This window comes from Acomys russatus, chromosome 19 (assembly GCF_903995435.1).
Source record: "Acomys russatus chromosome 19, mAcoRus1.1, whole genome shotgun sequence".
NCBI lineage: Eukaryota > Metazoa > Chordata > Mammalia > Rodentia > Muridae > Acomys > Acomys russatus.
This window is the reverse complement of record NC_067155.1, coordinates 11,409,185-11,431,440: the sequence shown is the minus strand read 5'-3', so window position 1 is coordinate 11,431,440 and position 22,256 is coordinate 11,409,185. Positions and strand designations below refer to the sequence as shown.

The 22,256-nt window shown below is 53.3% G+C and overlaps 1 protein-coding gene across 1 annotated transcript; it reads right to left on the bottom strand.

Moving 5' to 3' along the window:
• Positions 1-1,070: 1,070 nt before the first annotated feature.
• Positions 1,071-20,175, bottom strand: Napa (NSF attachment protein alpha). Its single transcript, XM_051162444.1, has 11 exons — positions 19,965-20,175; positions 10,862-10,941; positions 9,194-9,310; positions 5,639-5,685; positions 5,115-5,192; positions 4,925-4,980; positions 4,770-4,854; positions 4,032-4,136; positions 2,954-3,022; positions 2,580-2,630; positions 1,071-1,749 (listed from the first exon to the last, which is right to left on the bottom strand). Exons 1-11 carry the CDS (start codon positions 20,060-20,062, stop codon positions 1,648-1,650), a joined length of 888 nt encoding a protein of 295 aa, XP_051018401.1. The 5' UTR covers positions 20,063-20,175; the 3' UTR covers positions 1,071-1,647.
• Positions 20,176-22,256: the final 2,081 nt, after the last annotated feature.

Here is a 22,256-nt window from a genome sequence, read left to right as displayed (position 1 = left end):
GTGGCGTGGCTGCTGACATGGTTTTTGTTTTTTCCTCTGATACATGGTTTCTCTGTGTAGCCTTGGCTGTCCCGGAATTCAGACCAGGCTAAGCCTCTGGAAATCAGCGAACCACCTGCATCTGCCTCCGCCTCCCAAGTGCTGGAATTAAAAGCATGCACCACCACACCTGGCTGCCTCTTAAGTTTTTATTGTGTATTTCCATGTACTGAATGCATCATGTGCATGTCCACACACACAGGAAGACAGGACATCAGCTGTCCTGGTCTGTCACCTTACCCCCTTGAGTAAGAGACTCTTTGTTGAACCTGCTGCTAGGCTTCTGAGAACCAAGCCTCAGCAATCCTGTCATTGTCCCCCGCCCCCCTTACTGGCTTATAGGTATGTGTGGTCACACAAGTGTTTTTTAAACATGGATATCTGACCGTGAGGCCTCATGCTTGAGCCCTCTCTCCAGGCAGGGCAATTTATTTTCCTCAGGCTGCTTCTGACTCATGTGGCAGCTTATAAACCATGTTCACTTAGTTTCCACCCTAGTGTGTGTTTGTGCCACTAACGAAGCCTCCAAACTGCAGAGGGTGGTGACCGCGGTCTAACCACACAGCAGGGTGTGGCCCTGGCTTGTAGATGGGTCAGTGATGTGGAAGCAGAGCCAGGCTGAGACTCAGACTTGGGCATAAAAGGGAGAGCCTCACAAGCCTTCTTGGCAATCCCATGGTGGGCAACGGTCAGTCTTCAGCCTCAGGTTTCTCCAGAGCTGACTGAAGCTGTGGGGGTACCGGAGGGCCAGAGGAGCAGAGCAGGATGTCTGAAGGCCAACTTCTCCTATGAGGTCTGCTTCAGTCAGGGCAGCCCCACTGTGGGGTGGAATGGGTATGAGGCCCCTGCCATCTCTTCTCTGGCATTGTGGAAGGAGAGGAGTGGGGACAGGAACCAGAGGCCAGGACAGAGCTTCTAGAAAGCACTCTGACTCCAAGGCAAGGCTCTGCTGGAGAAACCTCTAACTCCCCAGAGGACAGGCAGGGCCCAAGGGGAAGAACACCAGGGGCAAAAGGGACGGCGGAAGAGGCTCATGCAAAAGTGGCAGGTTTTATTGTCCTTGGGCCAGCTGCAGCTTCAGGTCGATAGACAGACCTGGATGCAGGAAGAAGCAGGCGTAGGGCAGAGCCAAGGCACCCCTGAGAGCTCCGGGGCTGGGTCTAACCTGAGATGCTGGCGTTGTAGGGAGCAGGGAAGGCTCCAGGGGCAGAGGTCACCCCTAGCCTTGGAGAGCAAGTCTCAGAGCTACCTATGTTCTTATCTCTGCTAGGGGACAAAGTAAGAGAGATGGAAACAGCCTTAGCACACAGCTAGTCAGGAGATAGGACCGGATGCTGACCCCAGGTTCCTGCAGGACACAGAGAGATCTGTACTGGAGAGTCTGTCCAGGTGGCTTCCAGGGCAGGAGGACACCTTTAGGGGCTTAAATAAATTGCAGGGTGAGGGATGCAGTGGGCATGGGGTGACCAGCCAGCCAGCAGAGCCCGCTTGGCACCCTGGAGGATGTGGCCCACATTGCACCCACTTGGCCTTCAGACTCCTAGAGGAAAGTGTTGGTTGGCCCCACCTCTCTGACCAACAGACAGGTGGGAGGCAGTGGCTGGAGGCCTAGCGCAGGTCCTCCTCGTCACCCTGAATGGTCTTTTTGATACGCAGCAACATGGTGGTGAGCCACTGGTCCAGTCTTGAGATGGAGTCATATTCCTTCACCTGTAGCACAGGGAGAGTGACCAATGACACACTGCTCCCTTCAGGGACCCTCCCCGGCCCCAGTCCCAAGGTTTCCAAAAGGGAACCCTTTCACCTAAGTTGGCAAAGCTTGGGGCATGAGTTGGAGGAAAAACACTTTGTAGTAAGTCCCTTCCTGGTTTTGTGGGTGGAACTGAGGCCTGGAGGCATGAAAGCACTGTATCTCCCAACCCTGTGCCAAGCGGGATGTGGCTAGCTTGACCTCTGCCCTCTGGGACCTAATTTCTGAGGGAACCCAGAATGTGACATCAGCGGCAAGTACTGGCTAGGGAACTAAGGTAGGACACAGTTGTAAACAAACGTTCATAGCGGAGTGGCAAAGGGAAACAACCCCCCAAGGGCTTAGGCGGCCTCACTGCCCCTAGGGGCAATTAAAGGGGTGTGAAGAGGCTGTAGCTTTGGGGGCAGAGATGGACTGAAATCCCAAAGGACCAAGGCAGATACCAGTCTCTCCTCTCAGCCTCTGTGCCATCATCTATAAAGTGGGGTAAACAATGGAGGTTCCAGGGTGACCCACAAGAAAGGAAATTACAGTCAGGACCCAGGGCCTAGGGTTCAAGTAGGGCCATTATGGGCAGGGGGTGTTAAGAGGGTTTCTCTGTGTAGCCCTGGCAGTCCTAGAACTTGCTCTGTAGACCAGGCTGGCCTTGAACTCAGAGATCCACCTGCCTTTGCCTCCCAAGTGCTGGGGTTAAAAACATGCACCGCCACAGCTGGCTTAAGTAGGGTAGAATTTATGAGAGCACACTGGAGAAGATCCACTGGCCAGACCCGCTGTGCCAGCCACTCACCGCCTCTGTATAGCTGTCCACGTTCTGTTCCTCATGGGATTCCAGCAGCTTCTGTAAACAGGTCATGTTCAGCTAGACACAGCAGATACTGTGGGGTATAATTGCAAGGCGGACCCCACACTGACAGGTTCCATCCCAATCAAGGCATCATGGTACATGTGTGGTGAGGGAAGCCCCAGGCTCCTGGCCCTGCTCATTCCCCTCCACTGTCACTGCATTGTCTCATGCAGAAAACTGAGCAGAATGGCAGGAGAAAATCAAACACAGCCCTTTGGGAATCTCTCTAACCAATCTTGGTAGTTACCCCAGCTGAGACCCAGGCGTCAGGTGTCCATTCCCCATCAAGGTCAGGGTGAGCCAGACCCAGCACTCACTTTCATTAGCTTGCACTCCCGGGAATCCGAGAAGGCAGGGAACAGTTCCTCATACTTCTGAACAGCAAGCTGAGCAACAGGAGAGAGGGTGAGAAAAGGTAAAAAAAATGACCGGAGCACTGAAACACTGGCTGGTGGTTCTGATTTGGTGCTCTATGCCCAGCCCTGGCCTCCAGGGCCACCTGTGCCTGATGGTGCCATCTCCAACTCAGCTGAGTCCAGTTGGCAGTGATGACTACAGGAAGGGGGGGGGGTGTCCCAGGCAGGGGGTGGGGGAGGAGGCCCACACACCAGGCCTCTAGCCGGGCCTTCACACACGGAACCCTTGTCAGAACCTTGGATGGGTCAGTGACAGTAGGAAGACACTTACTGGGGATGCCAGATCAGTGGGGTAGGTGTGCAGCCTGCTCTGACAAAACCCAACTGCCGGTCTGAAGTTTGTCAGTGAGGGCTGGGATGTGGCTTAGCGGCAGAGTATTTGCAGAGCAGGCATGAGGCTTAGGTTCCATGCCCACCACAAAAAGTGAAAACAGCAAACTGTTCCACCTCCCCCAAAAGCACAGCTGCCAGCTGTACTCAGGCAGGGGAGGAGGCTGCAGGGCAGCCAGACACCATGCAGCCCCTGTGGTCTGACCAGGAAGCGCCAGATGACTAAAACCCAACACCCAGTTTCTAGATCCTTCCACCACCCACTGCTATCCCTAGCACTGACCTCTCTTGCCAGGAAGCACTGAAATCAGTGGTAGGCATAGAGTCAAAGTTAAAACCGTGCCACCTCGAGCCCAGGGCCTGGCAGGAACTGTGCCTGGGCCTCAGCGGCTTCTGTACCACAGCTGAATGGGACAGTCAGGATTTACAGTAACCCATGAAGGGGACAGGCCAGCAAGGAGCTGGCTAGCAGCTGGGAATGCACAAAAGCATCCAGGCCTAGGCAGGGACACCAGGGTGAATAACATTAATACCAAATTGTTTTCCATTGTAACCAAAGGGCAGGGGCCAAGTAGATAAACAGGCCTCTAACACCGAGAAATGATTTGGCCTAGTGACACAGTGGCAGCTTGGAAAGGTGTGGACTCACCTTGGCGTTGAGCATGTCGATGCAGAAGTGGCAGAGGGCGGCCTTGAAGAAGTAGTCTTTGGCGCTGTACTTGAGGAGAGGGCTGTCCATGGCACTGGTCCCCACCTGTAGCCACATATCACCATGAGCTTAGGCAGCCAATTCACGGGCAAAGGTCACTGTAGCACTAAAGCCTGCTAGGAGCTAAAGCCATATCTTAGGGTTGAGGCCTGGGGACCTCAGGGTGACAGGGAGCAGGGATAGCTCAGCAAGCTTACCAAGTGTTGCCAGAGTGATCAGGACACAATGAGGGTGGGGGTGGGGGTGAAAGAAGCCAGGTGTCTGTGGGCCTCTCCCCAAGTCAGTGGAGAAGGAGGCACCGCTGGCAGCGATATAGTAAAGTGGCACTTGGTGGGCAGAGGGCTGGCAGTTGTGGGAGCATGAGCAGCAGTGCCCGCCCCTCTCCCCCGGGCCAGCTGCCTGCCTTTCTTCTGGCCACAGCCTGCCTATTCCTACAAGCACAGTGTCGCATGACACCTGCTGCCTCTCATGGAGCAGGGTCCCTGCTCTGCTGCTTCTTCCCCTCCTGCCCTACTGTTTCTGCAGAGGACACCCGGCTCTGGGCACAGCTCCTATGAGGAGTGGCAAGACACATCTAGGACAAGGCCGTTACATGCACAGGTAGAAGAAGCATTTGGTGAGAGTGTCAGTGGGGGCAGGCAGAGGGGGTGGCAGAGGCTGACGCCAGGCAAAGCCCACCTGCTCATAGATGTCGATAGCCTTCTGGTACTGCTCCAGCTGCGCTGCGTAGCCAGCCACCTTCAGCAGACACTTGTTGGCTGAGCTGTGGGGAGGAGGGTCATGAAGGGACAGTGGCAAGTCCCACAAGGAGGGGCAGGCTGGGGAGGGGCTACCTGTTGGACTCTTCGCCTTTGTAGTAGTCTGCAGACTGCTCGTAGTGGGCGATGGCCTGGGGAGACATGAGAATGAAGCAACTGGAATGGAGCACAGGGTGGAGCAGGGACCCTTCCTCCCACTGAGCACATGGTGGGTGGGGATGGGCATGCTAGAGGCCCCGGCCCAGCTAGCCTGACACCAGCTCACCTTCTCCACATCCACCAGTTCTGTCTCATAGATCTCGGCAATGGAGATGTGGTGCTTGGCTGCAATCGTGAATCTGCCCTGGGGATGGGGGAGGGAGAACACACAGGAAAGGGACGCCTGTGACCAAGGGACATTCCATGCCAAGTCTCACCCATATCCAGCCCAGCCCCCTTGGGTTCCCCACCTCAGTAAAGGGTCTGACCACACGGACAGGGAGGTGACCTGTGAAATGGGCCTACTACCTAACAGCTGTCTCTCCTAGACACTGGCCCTAGAACAGGATGAGGCTGAGCATTCCTCAGGTCCCTATGGACATTAAGGGTGAGCTAGGCAAGGGGAGCACCTGCATGGGCACTGCAGCCGTAAGGGGATGATGAAGGGGGCAGAGGCAGCACGTGACAGGTGCGTGTGCTGCAGCAGACACCCATTCTGTAGCCCAGCTCAGCGACCAGATCCACTGCCTCCCACAGCACAGTACAAACAGGATGGGACAGAGCAAGGCAGGACCAGCAAGCAACCCTTACCATGTCTGTATAGATCTCGATTGCTCTCATCAGACAGTTAATGGCCTCTAGGGAGGAAAGAGAAAATGGAGGTCATTATAGCAAGTCCTGAAGGCAGGAGGCAGACTGTACTTCCCCAAGGGAGAGGACAGGCACACAGTTGCCTTGGCTTCAGTGCTCTTGGGCTCTCTCAGAGCAACCGAAAAGGAAAGAATGGGAGCCCCAGGCCTCAGGCAGCCTGGCCAGATTGGGTATCTCTGCGCACAAAGACATGATGGGCACATCTTCCCAGGGAGGCCCTCTCCCTTAGGCAGCCATACCTCCAGCTTTTTAGCAGGATCAGGTCACAGTAGCATAGCCCGACTCCCACAGAATTTGAATCAGACTAGCACAGCCCTAGTGTCAAAGGGCAAACTGATGGCCAGGGCTGAGCTGGGAGGAAGGCTACAGTACCTACCATCTGTCTCGGAGGCTTTACCTTGAGTAGGTCCTATAATTGTTACTGGCTTGACTGGCAGAAAAGGCTGGATGCCATGAGCACTGGGGCTCCTCCATGGGGGCTCTGCACCCTCAGTACTGAAGAGCCTCCTCAGTGCCTCCAAAAGGTCCTGGCCCCGCTGGCTGTTTGAATAGCAAGCTGTACCCAACACCAGGATGGCATCAGACTACCTTTGTTGTACCATCTCTTCTAAGACTTTAAATTGGGAGAAGGTTTTTTTTCTTTTTCTTTTTTTCTTTTTTGGACAAGTTATTTGGAGGAGAGAGGCACGAGTGGGAGGCATTTTCTAGCAGATGGAAATGAACTCTCAGTATCTTTTAACCACTTTGATGCATTTCAGGAGGGGAGCACTGGCAATGACTGTGGCTGAGGGAGGCATGGCCAAGGGCCACAGTGAACCACAGGGTATATGCCGGGGAGGCTCCAGGGCTGCCCACTGGGATGCTGTGGACTGGGCTCTTTTGGAATGAGGATGCTAAGGCTGCTTCCTGAGGGGATTTCAGTAGCTAAGGCCTGTTGGTGGGGCAGCCCCTGCCACAGAAGCAGGGGAGAGACATGGATTTACAGGGTCTAGTCCCCTCATGCCAGCTTCTTGCTCTAGGAACAACTTAGAAAGTGGTAGACTGCCAGCTGACACTCTGGCCTGCGCTTACGCCATATGCCTCAGTGCACCCCTGAAGGGCCTTGGTCTGCTCCTATCCTCCTGGTTGTTCAGCCTATAGAGGGCAGGTAGAGAGGTACGGAGACCAGCTCACCTGGGCACAACCCAAAAGCCCCGGATCATATGCAGATCTAAGCAAGCACTGCCCACAATAAAACAGGGACAATCAGCAAGCTCAAATAAGGAGATGGGATGGATGGAAAGATGTCAGGAAGTCTTGTACAAAGTAGACATCAGGAAACAACAGTGGGTGTGGGGGTGGAAGACATGTGGGGCCACTGTGCTTCCCTCCCATGCATACACACAACATGCTCCTACTATAAAAGGGCTACATTTCCAAGCCTCAGGTGAGATTCCTAAAGGGTTGATGAGTAAGACTATAAGACAGGTGATCAGACAGCTAAAGGAAATCCTGCCTGAACAAACTGGGTGCTCACGCCTCCACTTGAGGCTGTGCAAGCCATCCAGCTGTTTCCCAGGGCACCCAGCCACACAGGGGAGGCTCTAGTGCTTAGAGTTGCCCCTTTGGGTGTCAGAAGCTGCTGTGCTATCATGGAGGAGAAAGCAAAGCACAGCAGAGTGATGGGGCTAGGCTGCAGCTCAGTGGTGCAGCACAAAGCCTCGAGTTCCTTGGGGAGGGGGCGTGATCTGCTCAGGCCGCCTGAGCATGTCCTCTCCTGCTTGGCCACTCTTCTCTGTGAGCCCTGACTGGCCCCAGATAGAAGAGCTGCCACCCATGCAAATGTGCTCCTTTTCCCTGCTCTATGGAACTGTGACTTGAGAGGGCATCATGACGGTAGGGCTGGGTGCCACACAGCTGCCATCCCTCCCTATCCAGCAAGAGTCCCTAGACTTTAACATCAAAAGCTCTCCTCTCACACCGGTGCTTTCCCTACCCTGTACGGCCTCTGGCAAGTCTACTCTCCCCACCTTCACACCTTTGGCTGCAGTGCCCTCAATACACTCACATTAGTCTGCACTTGCTGAGGTCAGGGCCCATGCCTGAGCCCCCAGAGGAAAAGGACGTGGCCACAAATTAGGAGGTACAGTTCTGTTCAAAGAGCTCATGTTGCTATGGCATCCTGCAGGTTGGTAGCCACTACCAACCAGGAACTAGTCCTCCCAGCCACTCCGGCTGGGCAGAAGCTGAGGGGCACAGATGCCAAGCAGCATTTCTAGGCTGGCCAGTTACCCAGGGAGCAAAAAGGGAAAGCATGGGGGAGGGCTGTGTGGAAAAGAAGGCTGTCCTGAGCCACTGGGTGTACCTAAGTCGCACCCAGCCAAGAGGCCAGCCGTCCCTCTCTGCTTGTCAGGCTTGAGAGCCACCACATCACACCTAAACAAACAGGAGTGACCAGTCAGCCCAGGGACAGAGTCAACACAGTCATCTCTCTAACTGGGAGGTCCTGTGACAATGATGGCACTATCCACTGATGCTAGGGAGAGCAGGGGGCTTGCCTTCTCCTCAGAGGTGGGCCTTTATCCAAACACTGAGCATCTCCTTCTGAAGAGAGTACTTCTTTTCCATTCTCCTGAGAGAAAAATCCTAGGTATCTTTAAAACTTACATATGCAATTCAGTCTCATGTAGCCCAGGCTAGCCTCAAACTCACTATGTAGCCAAGAGCCGAGGATGTCTTCGAATGCCTGAACTTCCTGCCTCTACCTCCCAAATGCTGTGATGACAGGCATGCACCACCATGACCGGCTTAGACGGTCAGGTAAAAAATCAAGTATCTTTGCTTGCTGAAATTTAAAGTTGGCAATCTATGAGGCTCTAAGATAAACAAGAAGAAGAACAAACCCAAAAACCATTCCAGGGACAGGGGACATGTACAGCACATTTTCAGCACACCAAAGGCCCATGCTATGTCCCTAGTGTCACAAAAGGAAGAGAATAAAAACAGTGAAGCAAACTCTGCAGTGCAGGCAATCCCAGTCTGAGGTCCGTGGGCCGTGCTCTGGTCATACCAGCCTCTTGTCCTCATAGGCTCTGCCTTAAGGAACTAGGCTCTGGCAACTCATCTAAGGCTCTGCTCTTTCTGTGCAGGGAAGCCAGGTCAGGCTGATTTCCGCTCTACCTGGCTCATCTTGGACTGCCCTGCTCCCTCCTGCATGCTAATTCTGACAACTGAACAGCTTTGTCTGGCTCCCTGGCAAGCAGTGGGTCTAAGATGGAACTCCCACTCCCAAATGCTCCAAGCCTGGGAGGGTTGCACATCAGGGTGGGGGAGGTGGGGATGTGGGGGTAGGATGCCAGTGCCAGCCAAGGACCAGTCAATTCTGAAATTAGGGTTTGTTTTGCTCCTGGCCTATCAGGTGTCAGTCACTGGAAAAACCCAGATCTTTGTCAACACCTGAGGATGTGGGGACAGTGCTCAGCCACTCTGGCATCTGTGGCTCACACAGGCCCTTACCTTGGGGGTCGGCTTTCTTGAAGGCATTGCCGGCGTCCACAAAGCAGGTGGCTGCATCATGCTTGCTCTGGAGCTGTAGGTGCAGCTGGGCAGCCTGGCAGAAAGCGTTCCCAGCAGCTAGAATAGAACAGATTGTCCCAGCTTCAGTGCAGCTTCAGTCACTGCCCCAGGAGGCACTTCAGGCTCCCAAGAACACAGCCTGAGTCCCACGCCAGCTCAATGGCAGCCTTCACAGACAGAGCTTCCTAGTGGTACACCTGAGGGAATGAGGAAGTCAGGAAGCTGTCTCAGGGAGCCTGAGCCCAGGCCTACAGAAGCATCCAGGGTGAGCCCAGTGCCAATCTCATGTTCTCTACCTGGCCTCTGTCAGCAGCTCCAGAGCCACCACTTCCACAGACAGGAAAGGAAGGCAGGCAGTATGGAGGGATGGAAACACACAATACCCAGGCTCTTGGGATCAGAAGCTTTTCCCTTAAACAGGGAAGCTCAGAACATGAACAGAAGGCAAGGTAGAGTTGGGGTAGGGTGGGAGGGGTGCTCTGGGAAGGTACATGTCAAATTCGCCTATGTGACATTTCCCATTTGCTTCCTGCCCATTTTTCCCCCGTCCACAACTCCTCAAAGCTCTCAGGGACACCCTTGCTGTGAGTCCCTGACTACAAGGGGAAACAGGACATAGACAGCAAGAGGCAGAGTCCATGCAGACAGTGCTCAGCTCAGTAAGGTGCTGCCTCGCATGCTCCTCCAGACCCAGGTAAATGGGAGCCTCCAAGCTGTGGCAGGCCTGGCTTGTCCTCTCACCTGAGCACTGCAGGACATACAAAGCCTGCCAGGGCTTTGCTCTACCGTTAGCTGACCCTGAAGATCACTTGTGGGCCTGAGGATTGAAATCACAGCCTCACACATGGCAGGCTAACACTCTGCCCAAACACTGTCAGATCATAAGTAACAATAACAGTAGCAGTATTTGTCATTGTTAGTGTTTTGATTTTCTGAGACAGGTTCTCTTTCAGACTCCCAAAGTAGCCCAGGGGGCCTCTTGACCCACCTCCTGACAGTACTGGGACATCATGCTAGGCTCCTGAATTATTTTTATAGTGGAAGGAAGGAAGGAAGGAAGGAGTTGAGATCTGGGGACAAATGGCCCAAGACTTCTGTTATGAACATGGGGAGGAGCAGGAATGCAACCTGTGATTAAAAAACAGGCCCTGAGCAGGGCAGTGGTGGTGCATGCCTTTAATCCCAGCACTTGGGAGGCAGAGGCAGGTGGATCGCTGTGAGTTCAAGGCCAGCCTGGTCTACAAAGCGAGTCCAGGACAGCCAAGACTACCCAGAGAAACCCTGTCTCAAAAACAAAACCAAAAACCAAAAACTAAGCAGGCCCTGGAGTACTGGACTTTGGGAACTGCACTCATAGGCTGTGGCAATAACTGAGTCTACCTTGTACCTCTGCACTCCGCCCACCATGCTATAAGTCAGGCTTAGCGGGCTTCAAAGGGTGATGGGCTGCCTCAAGATATCCTCCCTTCGTCCTCTCCCCCCCACCCCCCATCACCCCAGTTTAAGGGGTAAAGCATCCCATTTGGTCTCATGCTGTAGCCTCCTGATGCTGAAGAGGGAACTTCAAGGCCGCATGCGGGGCGGGGCCTGTGGGCTGAGGGCACGCACCGCTCCAGTTCTTGGCCATCTTGAACATGTTTGCTGCTCTGGCATAGATCTCGCATGCTTCCTCTATTTTGGATGAGCCTCTGGGGGAGAAAGGAAGAGAAGAAAGAGGTAAAGAGACCACCCAGTCTGCTATCAGAGAGCAAACCCACACGCTGCCCTGCCAACAGCTGGGCTGTGCCCTGACTCCTGCACACAGCGGTCTGCTAGTGCCATGCCCGGAGGGCAGTGTGTGGTGATGCTGTTTTTTGACCTCCCCTCCTCCACAGCTGGACTCTGCAGCTTTTTATTCTTCCTGCCTATGTGGTTTGTGACCACTTAGACCCAGGAAATCTACAGATTCCTATTCTTCAGGAGGCTGCAAAGCATTCTGGGGGACCCAAGATCCCCAATCTTGATCCTATGCCTTGCATATGACCTTCCAGAAAGATCTCATTATAGAATGTAATGCACCACCATACTTCAGAATAGGGTGGATATGGCATATGATTGCCATACAAAGAAACACTATCACAAGACATACATACAAAATGCTCATACACACACACACACACACATAAAGAGGGCAAGAAAAATAGAAACACTCATATGTATGTAAACACTAAATATTTCTGGAAAAATATACCCAAACCTAATAATAGCATTGTTTCCTGAGGCAGAGCCTGCAGAACTGGGGCTGGGGTGAGGGTGGCTTATCCACTGTATACATCTGCACACTAGTTTTGCACCATCTACACAATTTATCTCTTTCAGAAAATGTGTATCTCTTGTTATTTTATTTCTGCACAGGCTCTTGTGTAGCCCAGGCTGCCCTCAAGCTCTGGATCTTCGGCTGCCACCTTCTAAGTGCTGGGATTACAGGTGTGCACCACAGGTCACGTGGTAGGGACGGGACTCGGGGCCTCCTCCTGCATGCTAGGCAAGTACTTCACCTACTCACTTCTACCTCCAGCCCTGTGTGCTGTATTTTCTGGAATTATACCTGACCCTGTAGCCCAGCAATGAACAATACCACTAGCAATTTATCCCAAGACACAAACCAGAAGGACTGCAAAGGCATATTCTGAAAATGCAAAACCACCCTTCTACACTCACTGTGCCTGGGGGACACACAAGTAGAGGGGCCTTTTCGTCTGTTGGCTGAGTCAGCGTCTTACACAGCGCAGGCTGGTCTCAACCTCACTGCACACACTGGGAAGCGATCTAGGGCTCCTCATCCTACGGCCTCATCTCGTGCTGAGGCTACGGGGCTTGACAAGCAAGTGTTCCCCCACTGAGCTACATCACCTGCCCCAGTTATTTTTAAATAAAAGGCATGTCTTTGGGCTTTACCCTGCTTTCTCAATCTCCAAGGGGCTCATATGAACAGGGGTTCCTATGGGCTGGGACTGTCTTCCAATGAGGTCTAGCCCCTGATGACTGTGGCCTGATAACTGTTCACACCCTCATCACCTACATGAACTGTCAATGAAATTCTATACCCCGGGTTCCTAGCAAGTGGATTTCAAACCCTTCCCATACTGGCAATGATTTAAAAATGAAAGGGACTATTTCCCCCTGAAAAGCCACGTACTCCATCCTCACCACCTGCCCTGCACCCTCCACGTCAACAGACCCAGCATGGACGGCACCTGGAAACGTGGCCTTATTACACAGCTGTGGGAGCCCTGGAGGCCAAGATGGAGGCTCCCGTGTCTGTGTCTGTCCTGAGGCCGACCACAGTCCTGGTCAGTGTGGGCGGCACCCATAGCCCTGAACATGCCTACATTGCTGCTCAGTGGGTAGGTGGGCCTGGATTGGGCCTTTTTAACAACTATAATTTGGAGACCGCGTGATTCCGGGTGATTCCGGTGACTGGGTGAGTCTGGCCACTGTGCCAAGCCTGCGATGGCCTGAAGGCGATCGCCTGAATCCAAACAGCACGGATGAAGTGTTTGTTCAAACAGAGTCCACTCTCTGCTGCCCTGACTCCATGAACCCTGCCCCCCTCGCCATAACTGAGATTCCCTTGAGCTACTCGTAGCCATGGTGAGGTTAGAAATGTCCATGCTGCTACTGTCATAGGAAAAATCAGAGAGGCTCTTTGGGCCTGGTCACGAAGCACCTCACAATGGACTGCTTTTTCTGGATGTGTTAAGAGAGGCAAGACAGGGCCTGGCACATGCTCAACTGCTCTGCCACTGACAACCCCCAGCACCAGGAATATTTATATGCTCTGTCTCTGACAGGGGGGTCTCGTACCCCAATACCCAGGCTAGCCTTCATGCTTTATTTTATGTGGTGGCTGGGACTGAACTTGGGACTCTGTGCATGCTAGGCAAACTCACTACCAACTGAGCTATATCCCTACAGTATTTTTTGTTTGTTTGGTTTTGGTTTTTCGAGACAGAGTTTCTCTGTGTAGCCTTGGCCATCCTGGACTCACTTTGTAGACCAGGCTGGCCTCGAACTCACAGCGATCTGCCTTCCTCTGCCTCCCGAGTACTGGGATTAAAGACGTGCGCCACCATGCCCGGCTTACGGTATTTTTTTTTTTTTTTTTACATTTATTTTATACATATGACTGTTTTGCCTGCATGTATGTATGTACACCACTTGGGTGCCTGGTGCCCAAGGAGATTAGATGAGAGCATCAGGTATCCTGGATCTGTAGTTACAGACGTTGTGAGTCACCATGTAGGTGCTATGACTTGAACTTGGGTCTTCTGCAAGAGCATTAAGTGCGCTTACATGCATCTCTCTATCCTGTGTTATTGTCTGACAGGCCATGCTCGCAGCCACTAGCCGCAGATCTTTCCATTGCAGTAATCCTGAGCTCAGCCTTTCCTGGAGGGTGGAACTAAGTCCTATGTAGGCCCAGATGCTCTTGGCAGAGCGGGTGTGTCTGGTGTTACCAAGAAGCCCGAGGCAGAGTGGCAGTAAGAGCAGTCCGTCGCTGCTGGCTGGGTTTACTTTAGCTCAGCATGACAGGCAGACTCAGCACAAAGCCTGCCAGCTGCCGGCTGCAGCTCTCTGACCCCACACTAATCTGGGCTGACTTGTCTCCTGCAGGGAAAGCCAGAGGGATTACTGCCTGCTCTGGCCCCTGCCCTGACATCGTGGTCCTTGTCCTAACTCTGTGAGGTGACAACAGAAGATCTCCAGAGTCCCAACTCCTTTTACGAATAGGAGGAAAGTCCTAAGGGGCAAATCCACTTACATAGGTCACCCAAGCAAATCGTGAAGAAGCCATATATACCCTTAGCTGTGAAAAAAAAAGGGTGTGAGAATTTGATGATGGCTGTCCACAGAGAAGGAAGCCTGCTCTCCACAATATTAACATGCTTACTCACAGCTGCTTGGTGTGAGGACTATACCTGTGGATGTGAGGCCAGGGCTCAGGCCACAGTGGCCAAGGAGCTGCCTCAGAAGAGGGAGGGGCACTGGAGGTGAGATTCATAGCATGTGCAGAGGCTGAGTCAGACACACGTTCGAGGAATTGAGGAAGGGAAGTGGGCATGGCAGATAGGGCAGGGTATGGTGAAACTAGGTTGGAGTGGGCAGGACACAGAAGAGTGACAGCCTTGCTCTGACATGCACAAGAGTGACCAGAAGAAAGATACCCTTAGCTCCACCATGCTATGCTGGCTCGCTGAGGCTTCCCATCTCAGCTTGAGGAAGCTGCTTTATTAGTCACCTCTTTATTGTGGCCTGAGTAGAATTGCTGACCCCTGAAATGATGCCTCCTGCATGATGTACCACAGGCTCACCGGCTGCCTCCTCAAGGGCCTGGGTAGCCTGTATGTGACAGCTGAGAGGCCTCCCCCACTGACCTCCTCCAAGCTGCCTCGGTTGCACTCTTCAGCCCACGGCTCCATGCCTCACTGGGAATAGAGGGAAACTGGTTGGGGCTGGCCTGGTGCAGGCTGTCTATAATTACTGCTCAGCTCTGCTCCCCCAAGAGGCGCGGAGGAAGCAGCCTCAGGCCTCCGAGGCACAGCTGCCATATGGAGTGCTGAATGGTGCCGGCAAAGTGCAGGAGCTGTTGGCAGCAGTCAGGGGCTTCTGCAGGATAGGCTTAGCCTGCCTACCTCCCCTGGACATTTTCTGGCTCCCAGAACCACACCATTTTACTCTTCTAAACGTCTCCCAGGTTGTGCTTGAACCTCTCTCCTATCCCTCTGGTAGCCATAGCCACTGGTCCCGGTTCTCTCCTAGTGCTTAAGGCTCATTGGCCAGACTATTCAGGCAGGGTACTTACTTTTCACTAATATGATGGACCTGCCACCATGCCCCATGGTTCCACACTGGTGTTATGCTGAGGGACCTGTAGGAGTATGCCCAAGTTGACACTGCCTGCCCTTTGCTTAGCACCTCAGAGTCCTCTGGAAAATGAGGGGGGTAGCTACCAGAGAACAGCATGCACTGCTGGGCTGCTGACAGGATGACTCTGCTCCTTGCTGAGTTGCCAAGAATCCTCTAGGTAAGGGACACGTCATTTAGCCCTCATGGGTCACCACAGACAGAAGGACCCAGAGGGAAAGAATCATCAGCTTGCCACCAGGCTGTCAAGTCCTCTCAGAACCCTCTCACATGTGTCTGCAAGACAGTGACAGGTAGGAAACACTTCGGGTATGTTGCTATGCCTGTGACCTGGGCTAGTACCCCTGAGCCTGCCTCTCCTCAGCTGTACAATGGGGACTGAACTTGACTCCACAACCTGGGAGAAATCTGAGAGACAACACACACTCAGTACCTGTCTGCGGCACAGCGCCTAGGAGGTGCTCAGGTGGCCACAAAACAGAGGAAACAATCGCCCTCCCAATGGGCTCTTTAAAGTGCTTTGTGGCATGCACCCTTGCCTTCCCTGTCACAGGGACAGGGCTCCGTACCTTGCTGATGAAGGTGTCACTGTCATCAGATCCCACAGAGCTCAGACTCAGGAATGTTTCCCCACTTCAGCAGCTCAGCGTGGGCTCGGAGGCCTCCCCCTTCCGGTGAGCTGTGCACTTCTCCTCTGTTTTCCAGAGCCCCAGGTCTCCCCTTCCTGCACCAGTCTCCAAGTGCTGACAGGGCAGTGGCCTGTGTCTTTGGGTCTTCACCCATGGAGCCTACCCATGAGGATCACAAATGCTCCCAAAACTGATACCTGCCCTCACCATGTCTTAGTTTTCTCCCTTGTCATTGTCCCCTGAACAGCACAGGGGAGTAGGCAATTCTACCACACTGACATTGCATAAGGAAATAACCTGCAGGTGACTCAAAGGGTATAGGAGGGGAGCTGTGTGTAGGTTTATGTGAATGCTACACCCTCTCATGGAAGAGATCTGAGCAGATGCTGGTGTCTGCGCGGGTGTGGTGAGGGCGGAGGGTGGTTAGGGGAGGACGTACTGGGACCACACTGTACTTAATACTGAGAATAGTAAGTTTGCTGTCCCATGAAACTGCCAGCTCAGGGAGAGGTCACAGATGTCGTTCCACATAGCCTGGAAGGCCTCCTTTCTGTGCCCCGATAGGATCTCACTCACACAGCCCAGAACGCCAATGTTTGCTTTCCTTTCAGAAGTGCAGAGAATGCCCCTGGCCTCTCGGCAACATCTTCCACACAGGAGGAACCAGGGAACCTGTGTGCAACCAGTTGGCAGAGGTCAATCGGTGATTAAGTCAGGCGCTCTGGGATCTCCTAAGAACCTCAACTGCCCTGCAGGACGGCCAGGAGGTGCCAAGCTCTCAGCTGTGTATCCTGGCAGCAGGTGAGCTCTGTGGCTCCTACTGGGAAGGACAGTGGACGTCTGCAGATGGCAGGGAAGCAGACGCAAAGCAGAGCCTGCCCCAGGCTCTGCAGAATGCCTGTGAGCATAACTGAAGCCACCCTCCTCCCCCAAGCAAGAGTCCTGCTCACTTCTAAAGCTGGCCTTGCAGGCTCCTGGTGCCCGCAGGCAGCCCAATGGAACCAGCCTGTCAACATGTGATCTTGAGGAACTTGCTGTTTGTATACAGAGCACTCTGCCACCTCCCCCAGTTTCCCAGCGCCTCCAGCTCAACTTGCAGCGATGATTCTAAGAATCACTGGAGAGCAGCTCACACGCACACTCAAGAGTCAACAGTAATCACCATGCCCCAAATCAGCCTGCTTACTCCGTGGGAAAACGCTGGGAGAGTGGTCACTCTGACCTTGTCTCAGAGGAGGAAACTCCCCAACTACATGGGCATCCCATAAGAAAGGGTTAGTTTGTCCTAGAACTCGCTATGTAGACCAGGCAAGCCCAAAATTTAGAGAGATCTGCCAGCCTCTGCTTTCTAAGTGCCGGTGACCCATCCTGTTCTTTTGTTTAGGAGTGGAAGGCTGCAGGGAGAAGTTAAGGATCAGGAAGAGCCCTACAAAACAGAATCGTCCTTCAGGACCTATCCAGTCCCCATGGTACGCAGCAAAGGAGCAGGAAGGAGGACGCCTATTAACAGGGGAAGGTGCTAAAAAAGGCTTTGATCTTAAACTGACTAGTGTTTTAAAGCCCCCTAATGTCTATGCCCAGAAATCCAGAAGAGTGAAGCTGGGTGAGCACCAAGGCCACTATCACACCCCGGGTGAAGACAGCCTACTTGAGCCCTGGAACCTGAGCAGAGGTCTCTTCACTCAGGAAGCTTTCATCACCGACCCTGCCAAGAGCAGAAGCTGCCGTAAGGAGCATCTCAGTGAAGGCCACTTGTCAGATGTCCACTGGGCAGCCCAGTTCCATGGCAGGGCCCATCTGCTGAGGAAGTGGATTCTTTCCAGGCGATCTCAGGGTACCCCCAAGTGCCCCCCTCTCCCGAGTTTCAGTGGGTCTTGCTCACTTCCCTACAGTACCTCCTCTGTTCTTCCTGGAGGGACCAGAAGAAACCCATCCGCTCTTTCAAATGTTTGTAGAAAACTGCTGTGGGGGCAAGCAACACTCTAAGGGAGGCAGCACCCCAAACTATTTTGCCAACACCCGCCCCTCATGCAGTGTCCACAAGCAGGCATGAGTGTCTGGAACTACATGGGCCAGGTCTGACCACCTGGTGCCTCCTCTGCTTCTAGACAGATAAGCCACGTTTAGGCTGCCCCCTTTATCCTTTACCCACCTCCACAGTGAACTGGAGACCTTACGGGGACCACATAAGGTTAACTGCCTGACCCAGGCAGGGCTGGGCATCTGACTGAGCAACTGGCACAGTATCCACCATCAGTGTAACAGGGTCCTGCATCCCTGTTCCCCAACCAGCTGCTTCAGTTTTTTTGTTTTGTTTTGTTTTTTGTTTTTCCCCTAAAGCGTCAAGAGAACCCCATTGGAACAGACACAGACCCTTGGTAAAATCCTGCAGGCTCCCTAGGACCTCAAGACCAAGCCAGTGCCCACAGGCCTCATCTATGTCCAGCCTCCTCTCCTCCTTCTTGCCTTTTAAAGTCACAGCCTGACTTGGAACTCTGCCGGTACCAGCCCTTCTGCTGCTCCTCAACAGAGAGAACCCCTAAATCTCCTGCTCGGACCCAGGAAGGAAGCCTACCCTCTAGGAGGCCACTTCTGTCCCTGCCCCACTATTCTGAGCAGAAGCTCCTCACACACCAGAACTTTGCTCCTACCATTGCTTGCAACCTAGACTGCCCTCCCAGGACTCCTGTTCCCTGTCTCAGTCCTCACCAAGAGCCTCAAGTTCTCAAAGTTTCTTTTCAGCTCTAGAACTTTGTGTAAGCGATACAAACTGGCCCTTATACCCAACAGCTCTGCCCTATCAGTGGATGAGAAGTGGTAAACAGGTGGCACTCACAGTTGCTCCCCTGGGAGCAGCCCAACTATACACTTATCTCTCTGGGCCAACAAGACCAGACATAGAGCCATCAGGAAAACTACTGCTGAAAACTGAGACCGAGGCACTGCCCCAACACTGCACCTGACCTGAACTTCTTCCCTTGTGAACACGGAAAACACACACACACACACACACACACACACACACACACACACACACACACTCTCTCTCTCTCTCTCTCTCTCTCTCTCCTATAAACTGAAGGCACAAACATTCATCCAGTTCCTTTGCTAAACATAATCTGACTTCAAAAGACAGGGGTGGCTTCATCTTCTCTTCCCTTCATTTCTTAGTCCTCCACCCGGCTCCTAACAGTCTCTCCCTGACCCCAGACCCTTCTCCCAACCTTTCCTCCACTTTCTGGCAAACTCTCCTGTCTTCCCCAGTCCTTGTTTCTGATTCTGTGCCCTATGCCCAGCACAGCTCTTCCTTAGCTCCCTGTCCCAGTGCTCCTCTGCTGGTCTCTTGAGGAGCCTGGCCTGCATCCTGTCCTTTCCTCCTCCCACTCCTATACCCCAAGGCTTGGGAGCCCTCTCCCCAGACCCTCTCAAGCTCTCCAAGGCTCTCCCACCTTCGTCTCTCCATTAGCTTTTACACTTTTGGAGTCTCCTTTCTCCTGGCTAGCTAGTGTGTCTTTCAGAGTGCCAGATTCTGACATTACACATAGTTCATACTCATAAAAAAAAAAACAAAAAACAAAAAAAAACTTCAGCAGTTAGTTTTTACCAATGAGTCCTTTCAGCGAAATATACTCTCCTAAGATAAGACGCTTAGGAACTACATCCCAACCCTGGGCTCTGCGGCTCCTAAGTTAATATGGCCGAAGATGGCCAACTTGCATAAACTTTGTGTGAGGTGCCTGTCACCTCCTGGATGTGTTCAGACCCCGGACTTGAGGACCACCCAGTAGGCCTCAGCCATATTTTGGTTCTCTTGGGTGCCTCATCCTTCCATCGCCATTTCCCTGGCCAAACCGGTGTCACCATCCGTTCATGACCCGACCCGCCCCAGCCCCCCACCCCGCCCCCGTCTCCACCTCTCAGTCCTGGCTTCCTCGCCACCAGTTACTCTTAGCCATGGCCCCACTCAGCCTCACACCCCACACTCCGGCTCATCAAGCCCAGGGGCGCCCCAGCCCGGGTCCCCGGCAGCCTGGGCCATAGATCCACGGCACCATCCCGGGAAAGGCGCGGTTACAGGGCCCCGGTCAGGGCCTGAAAGACCGCAGAGGGACTCCCCAAAAGTGCAGCGAGCCCGCTCTCTCCCCGCCGTGGGCCCGGGCTCGCCCGCTGCTCACCCGAAGAGGCCGGAGAAGAAGGACTGCGAGTTCTTCACCTTGCGCTCAGCCTCGACCAGCAATGCCATCGCCTCAGCCTGCTTTCCCGAGTTGTCCATGACGTCGCGTAGCTGCTCGGCTCAGGCCGGTCACAACCGAGAGACGACACACAGGCCCCGGACACCGCGCACTCAGCGGAGCTCCGCCCGCTGCATTGACGTCACCCGGGGCCTGTTGTGTCACGTGACCCGAGCAGGCCAACCAGCGGGCTTGAGCTGCGGGGCGCTCCCCCTCCCGCCACGCCCTCTCCGGTCACGGTATTCCGCCCCTTGACCCCCAACACTTGAACACACTTCCGCCGCTACTCCCTAGAGCTCGGTAGCGTGCTGTCACATGACACCACATTAGCCAATCATGAACCAGCACCGCCAAGCGCTTGCCCTTTGACTCTTTCCAACCAATCAGCAGGCTCGTTTCGCCCCCCGCCCCCCACGCCTCTGCGGAACTGGGACATACTAGTCAGCTGACCGGTGACGCGAGCTTACGTCAGGCCTCAAGCTTCCTGTTCGGGTTTGACAGGCTCTTAAATTTAGCTCCGCCTTCACTTCATGCCATAGTCACTTGGGAAAAGGCTTATAGTAAAAAAGAAACTTCTTACTCCCTCTACCGATCATCTTTGGAATTGGCTTGGGGAGTCCAGAAAGTCTCAATTTTTAGCTGCAGGGCTAGATAGGGGATGGAAAAGGCAGTTACTGCGAAGTTTAACAGCCATAGTTCGATTCCTGGGTCCCATATTGTGGAAGATGAGAACTGACTTCACTCCTGCAAGTTGTTCTCTAACCTATACACACACCACACACACCACACACACACACACACACACACACACACACACACACACACACACACACACACACGATGAGTTTAGAGCTTCTTTCAGGGCCACACACAGAATTGCATGGATGTGTACAAGGGGCACAGGCAGAGTGGAGGCGATGGCTCAGTGGCTCAGTTGACAAGCATTTTGACCTGGGTTTCGATACCCAGACCCATGTAAAAAGCAGGGTGTATCAGTGTGTGACTGTAACAGCAGCGTAGAGGTGGGTGGGAGGCAGATATATGCTGGAGGTTGCTAGCCAGCCTGTCTGACGGTATCACTGAGCTTCAGGGTCAGTAAGAGACCTAGTCTCAAAAAATAACTGAACTTTACTGATTAGCTAGCAAAGAACATTTGAGGAAGGTATTGTATGAGTTGGGTGTCTGGGACAGGAAAAGGCAAAAGACAGCTTCCCTTGGCCCTTTCCCACCAACACTTTCCGGAATGTCCCTGTGCTCACCACTGTACTCTGAGCACAGAGCTGGTGAATCTGGACGTCCACAAGCAGTTGTTTCCATCTCCATTTGCTGCAAGGCGCCATCTTTTTGGAGCAATGAGCTACACAGCAACAGATGACTATATACCCTCAACCCGTAAGGCCAGCCTTGCATTTCCATTCATGGAGCTGGGTCACTCAGGGCAGAGCAATGCCGTGTTCACTGCACAGAAATGCTCAGATCATTGGAAACACCCACCAAGCAAAGTGCATTTCCTCATTTACCAGCTACACACAACGTGAAAACATGTTCAAGTAGGAAGGAAGAGGGACCATTCTAGTTCCTGGGTTGCCCTGAACCCCCTTTCACTTGAACAGGGTGTCTCAACAGCTCCCAAATCAATTCTCTCCCTGCCTTTAAGCTTTAGCTGTGATGTGGTCCCTTAGTGAGACCTTGTCTGAAGTGATGGGCTGGGCCTGTGGGACATAGGAAGTATAAGGCAGGGCTCTGGCAGGTTGGGGTTGGGACAGAGGTCCCTGTCTTTACATGGGCTGCAGCCAAGGTACCATCCTGCCTGCTGGCAGGGTCCTTCTTCTTCATTTCAGGTTGAGCAGCTACATTCACACATGTTTTTCTGGATTCATTGTAACCTGCCCTTCCATTATCATGGTTGGAGCACACCTACTGTCACCACCTTCTCACTCATCTGTGTGCTCATTCACAACTGCTACAAGACTCCTCCTAAAATGAAGCTCTATGAGGAAGGGCTTTCGCTTCTGTGTGTGTGTTCCAGACTACAGACTGGGAACTGCTGCTGTGTGCTGATGAACAGAGCCCAGCTAACTGTGCCTACCTTTTCCCCTTTCCCTGCTCACCTCTTGGTCACAGCTATGACCCTGAAGCTTCTGCAGAGCACACAGGCTTGGAAGTTGGAAGACAGCTCTTTAAGAACCCAATTTAATAAGATACAAGCAGACACGTAAAAAAAAAAAACACACC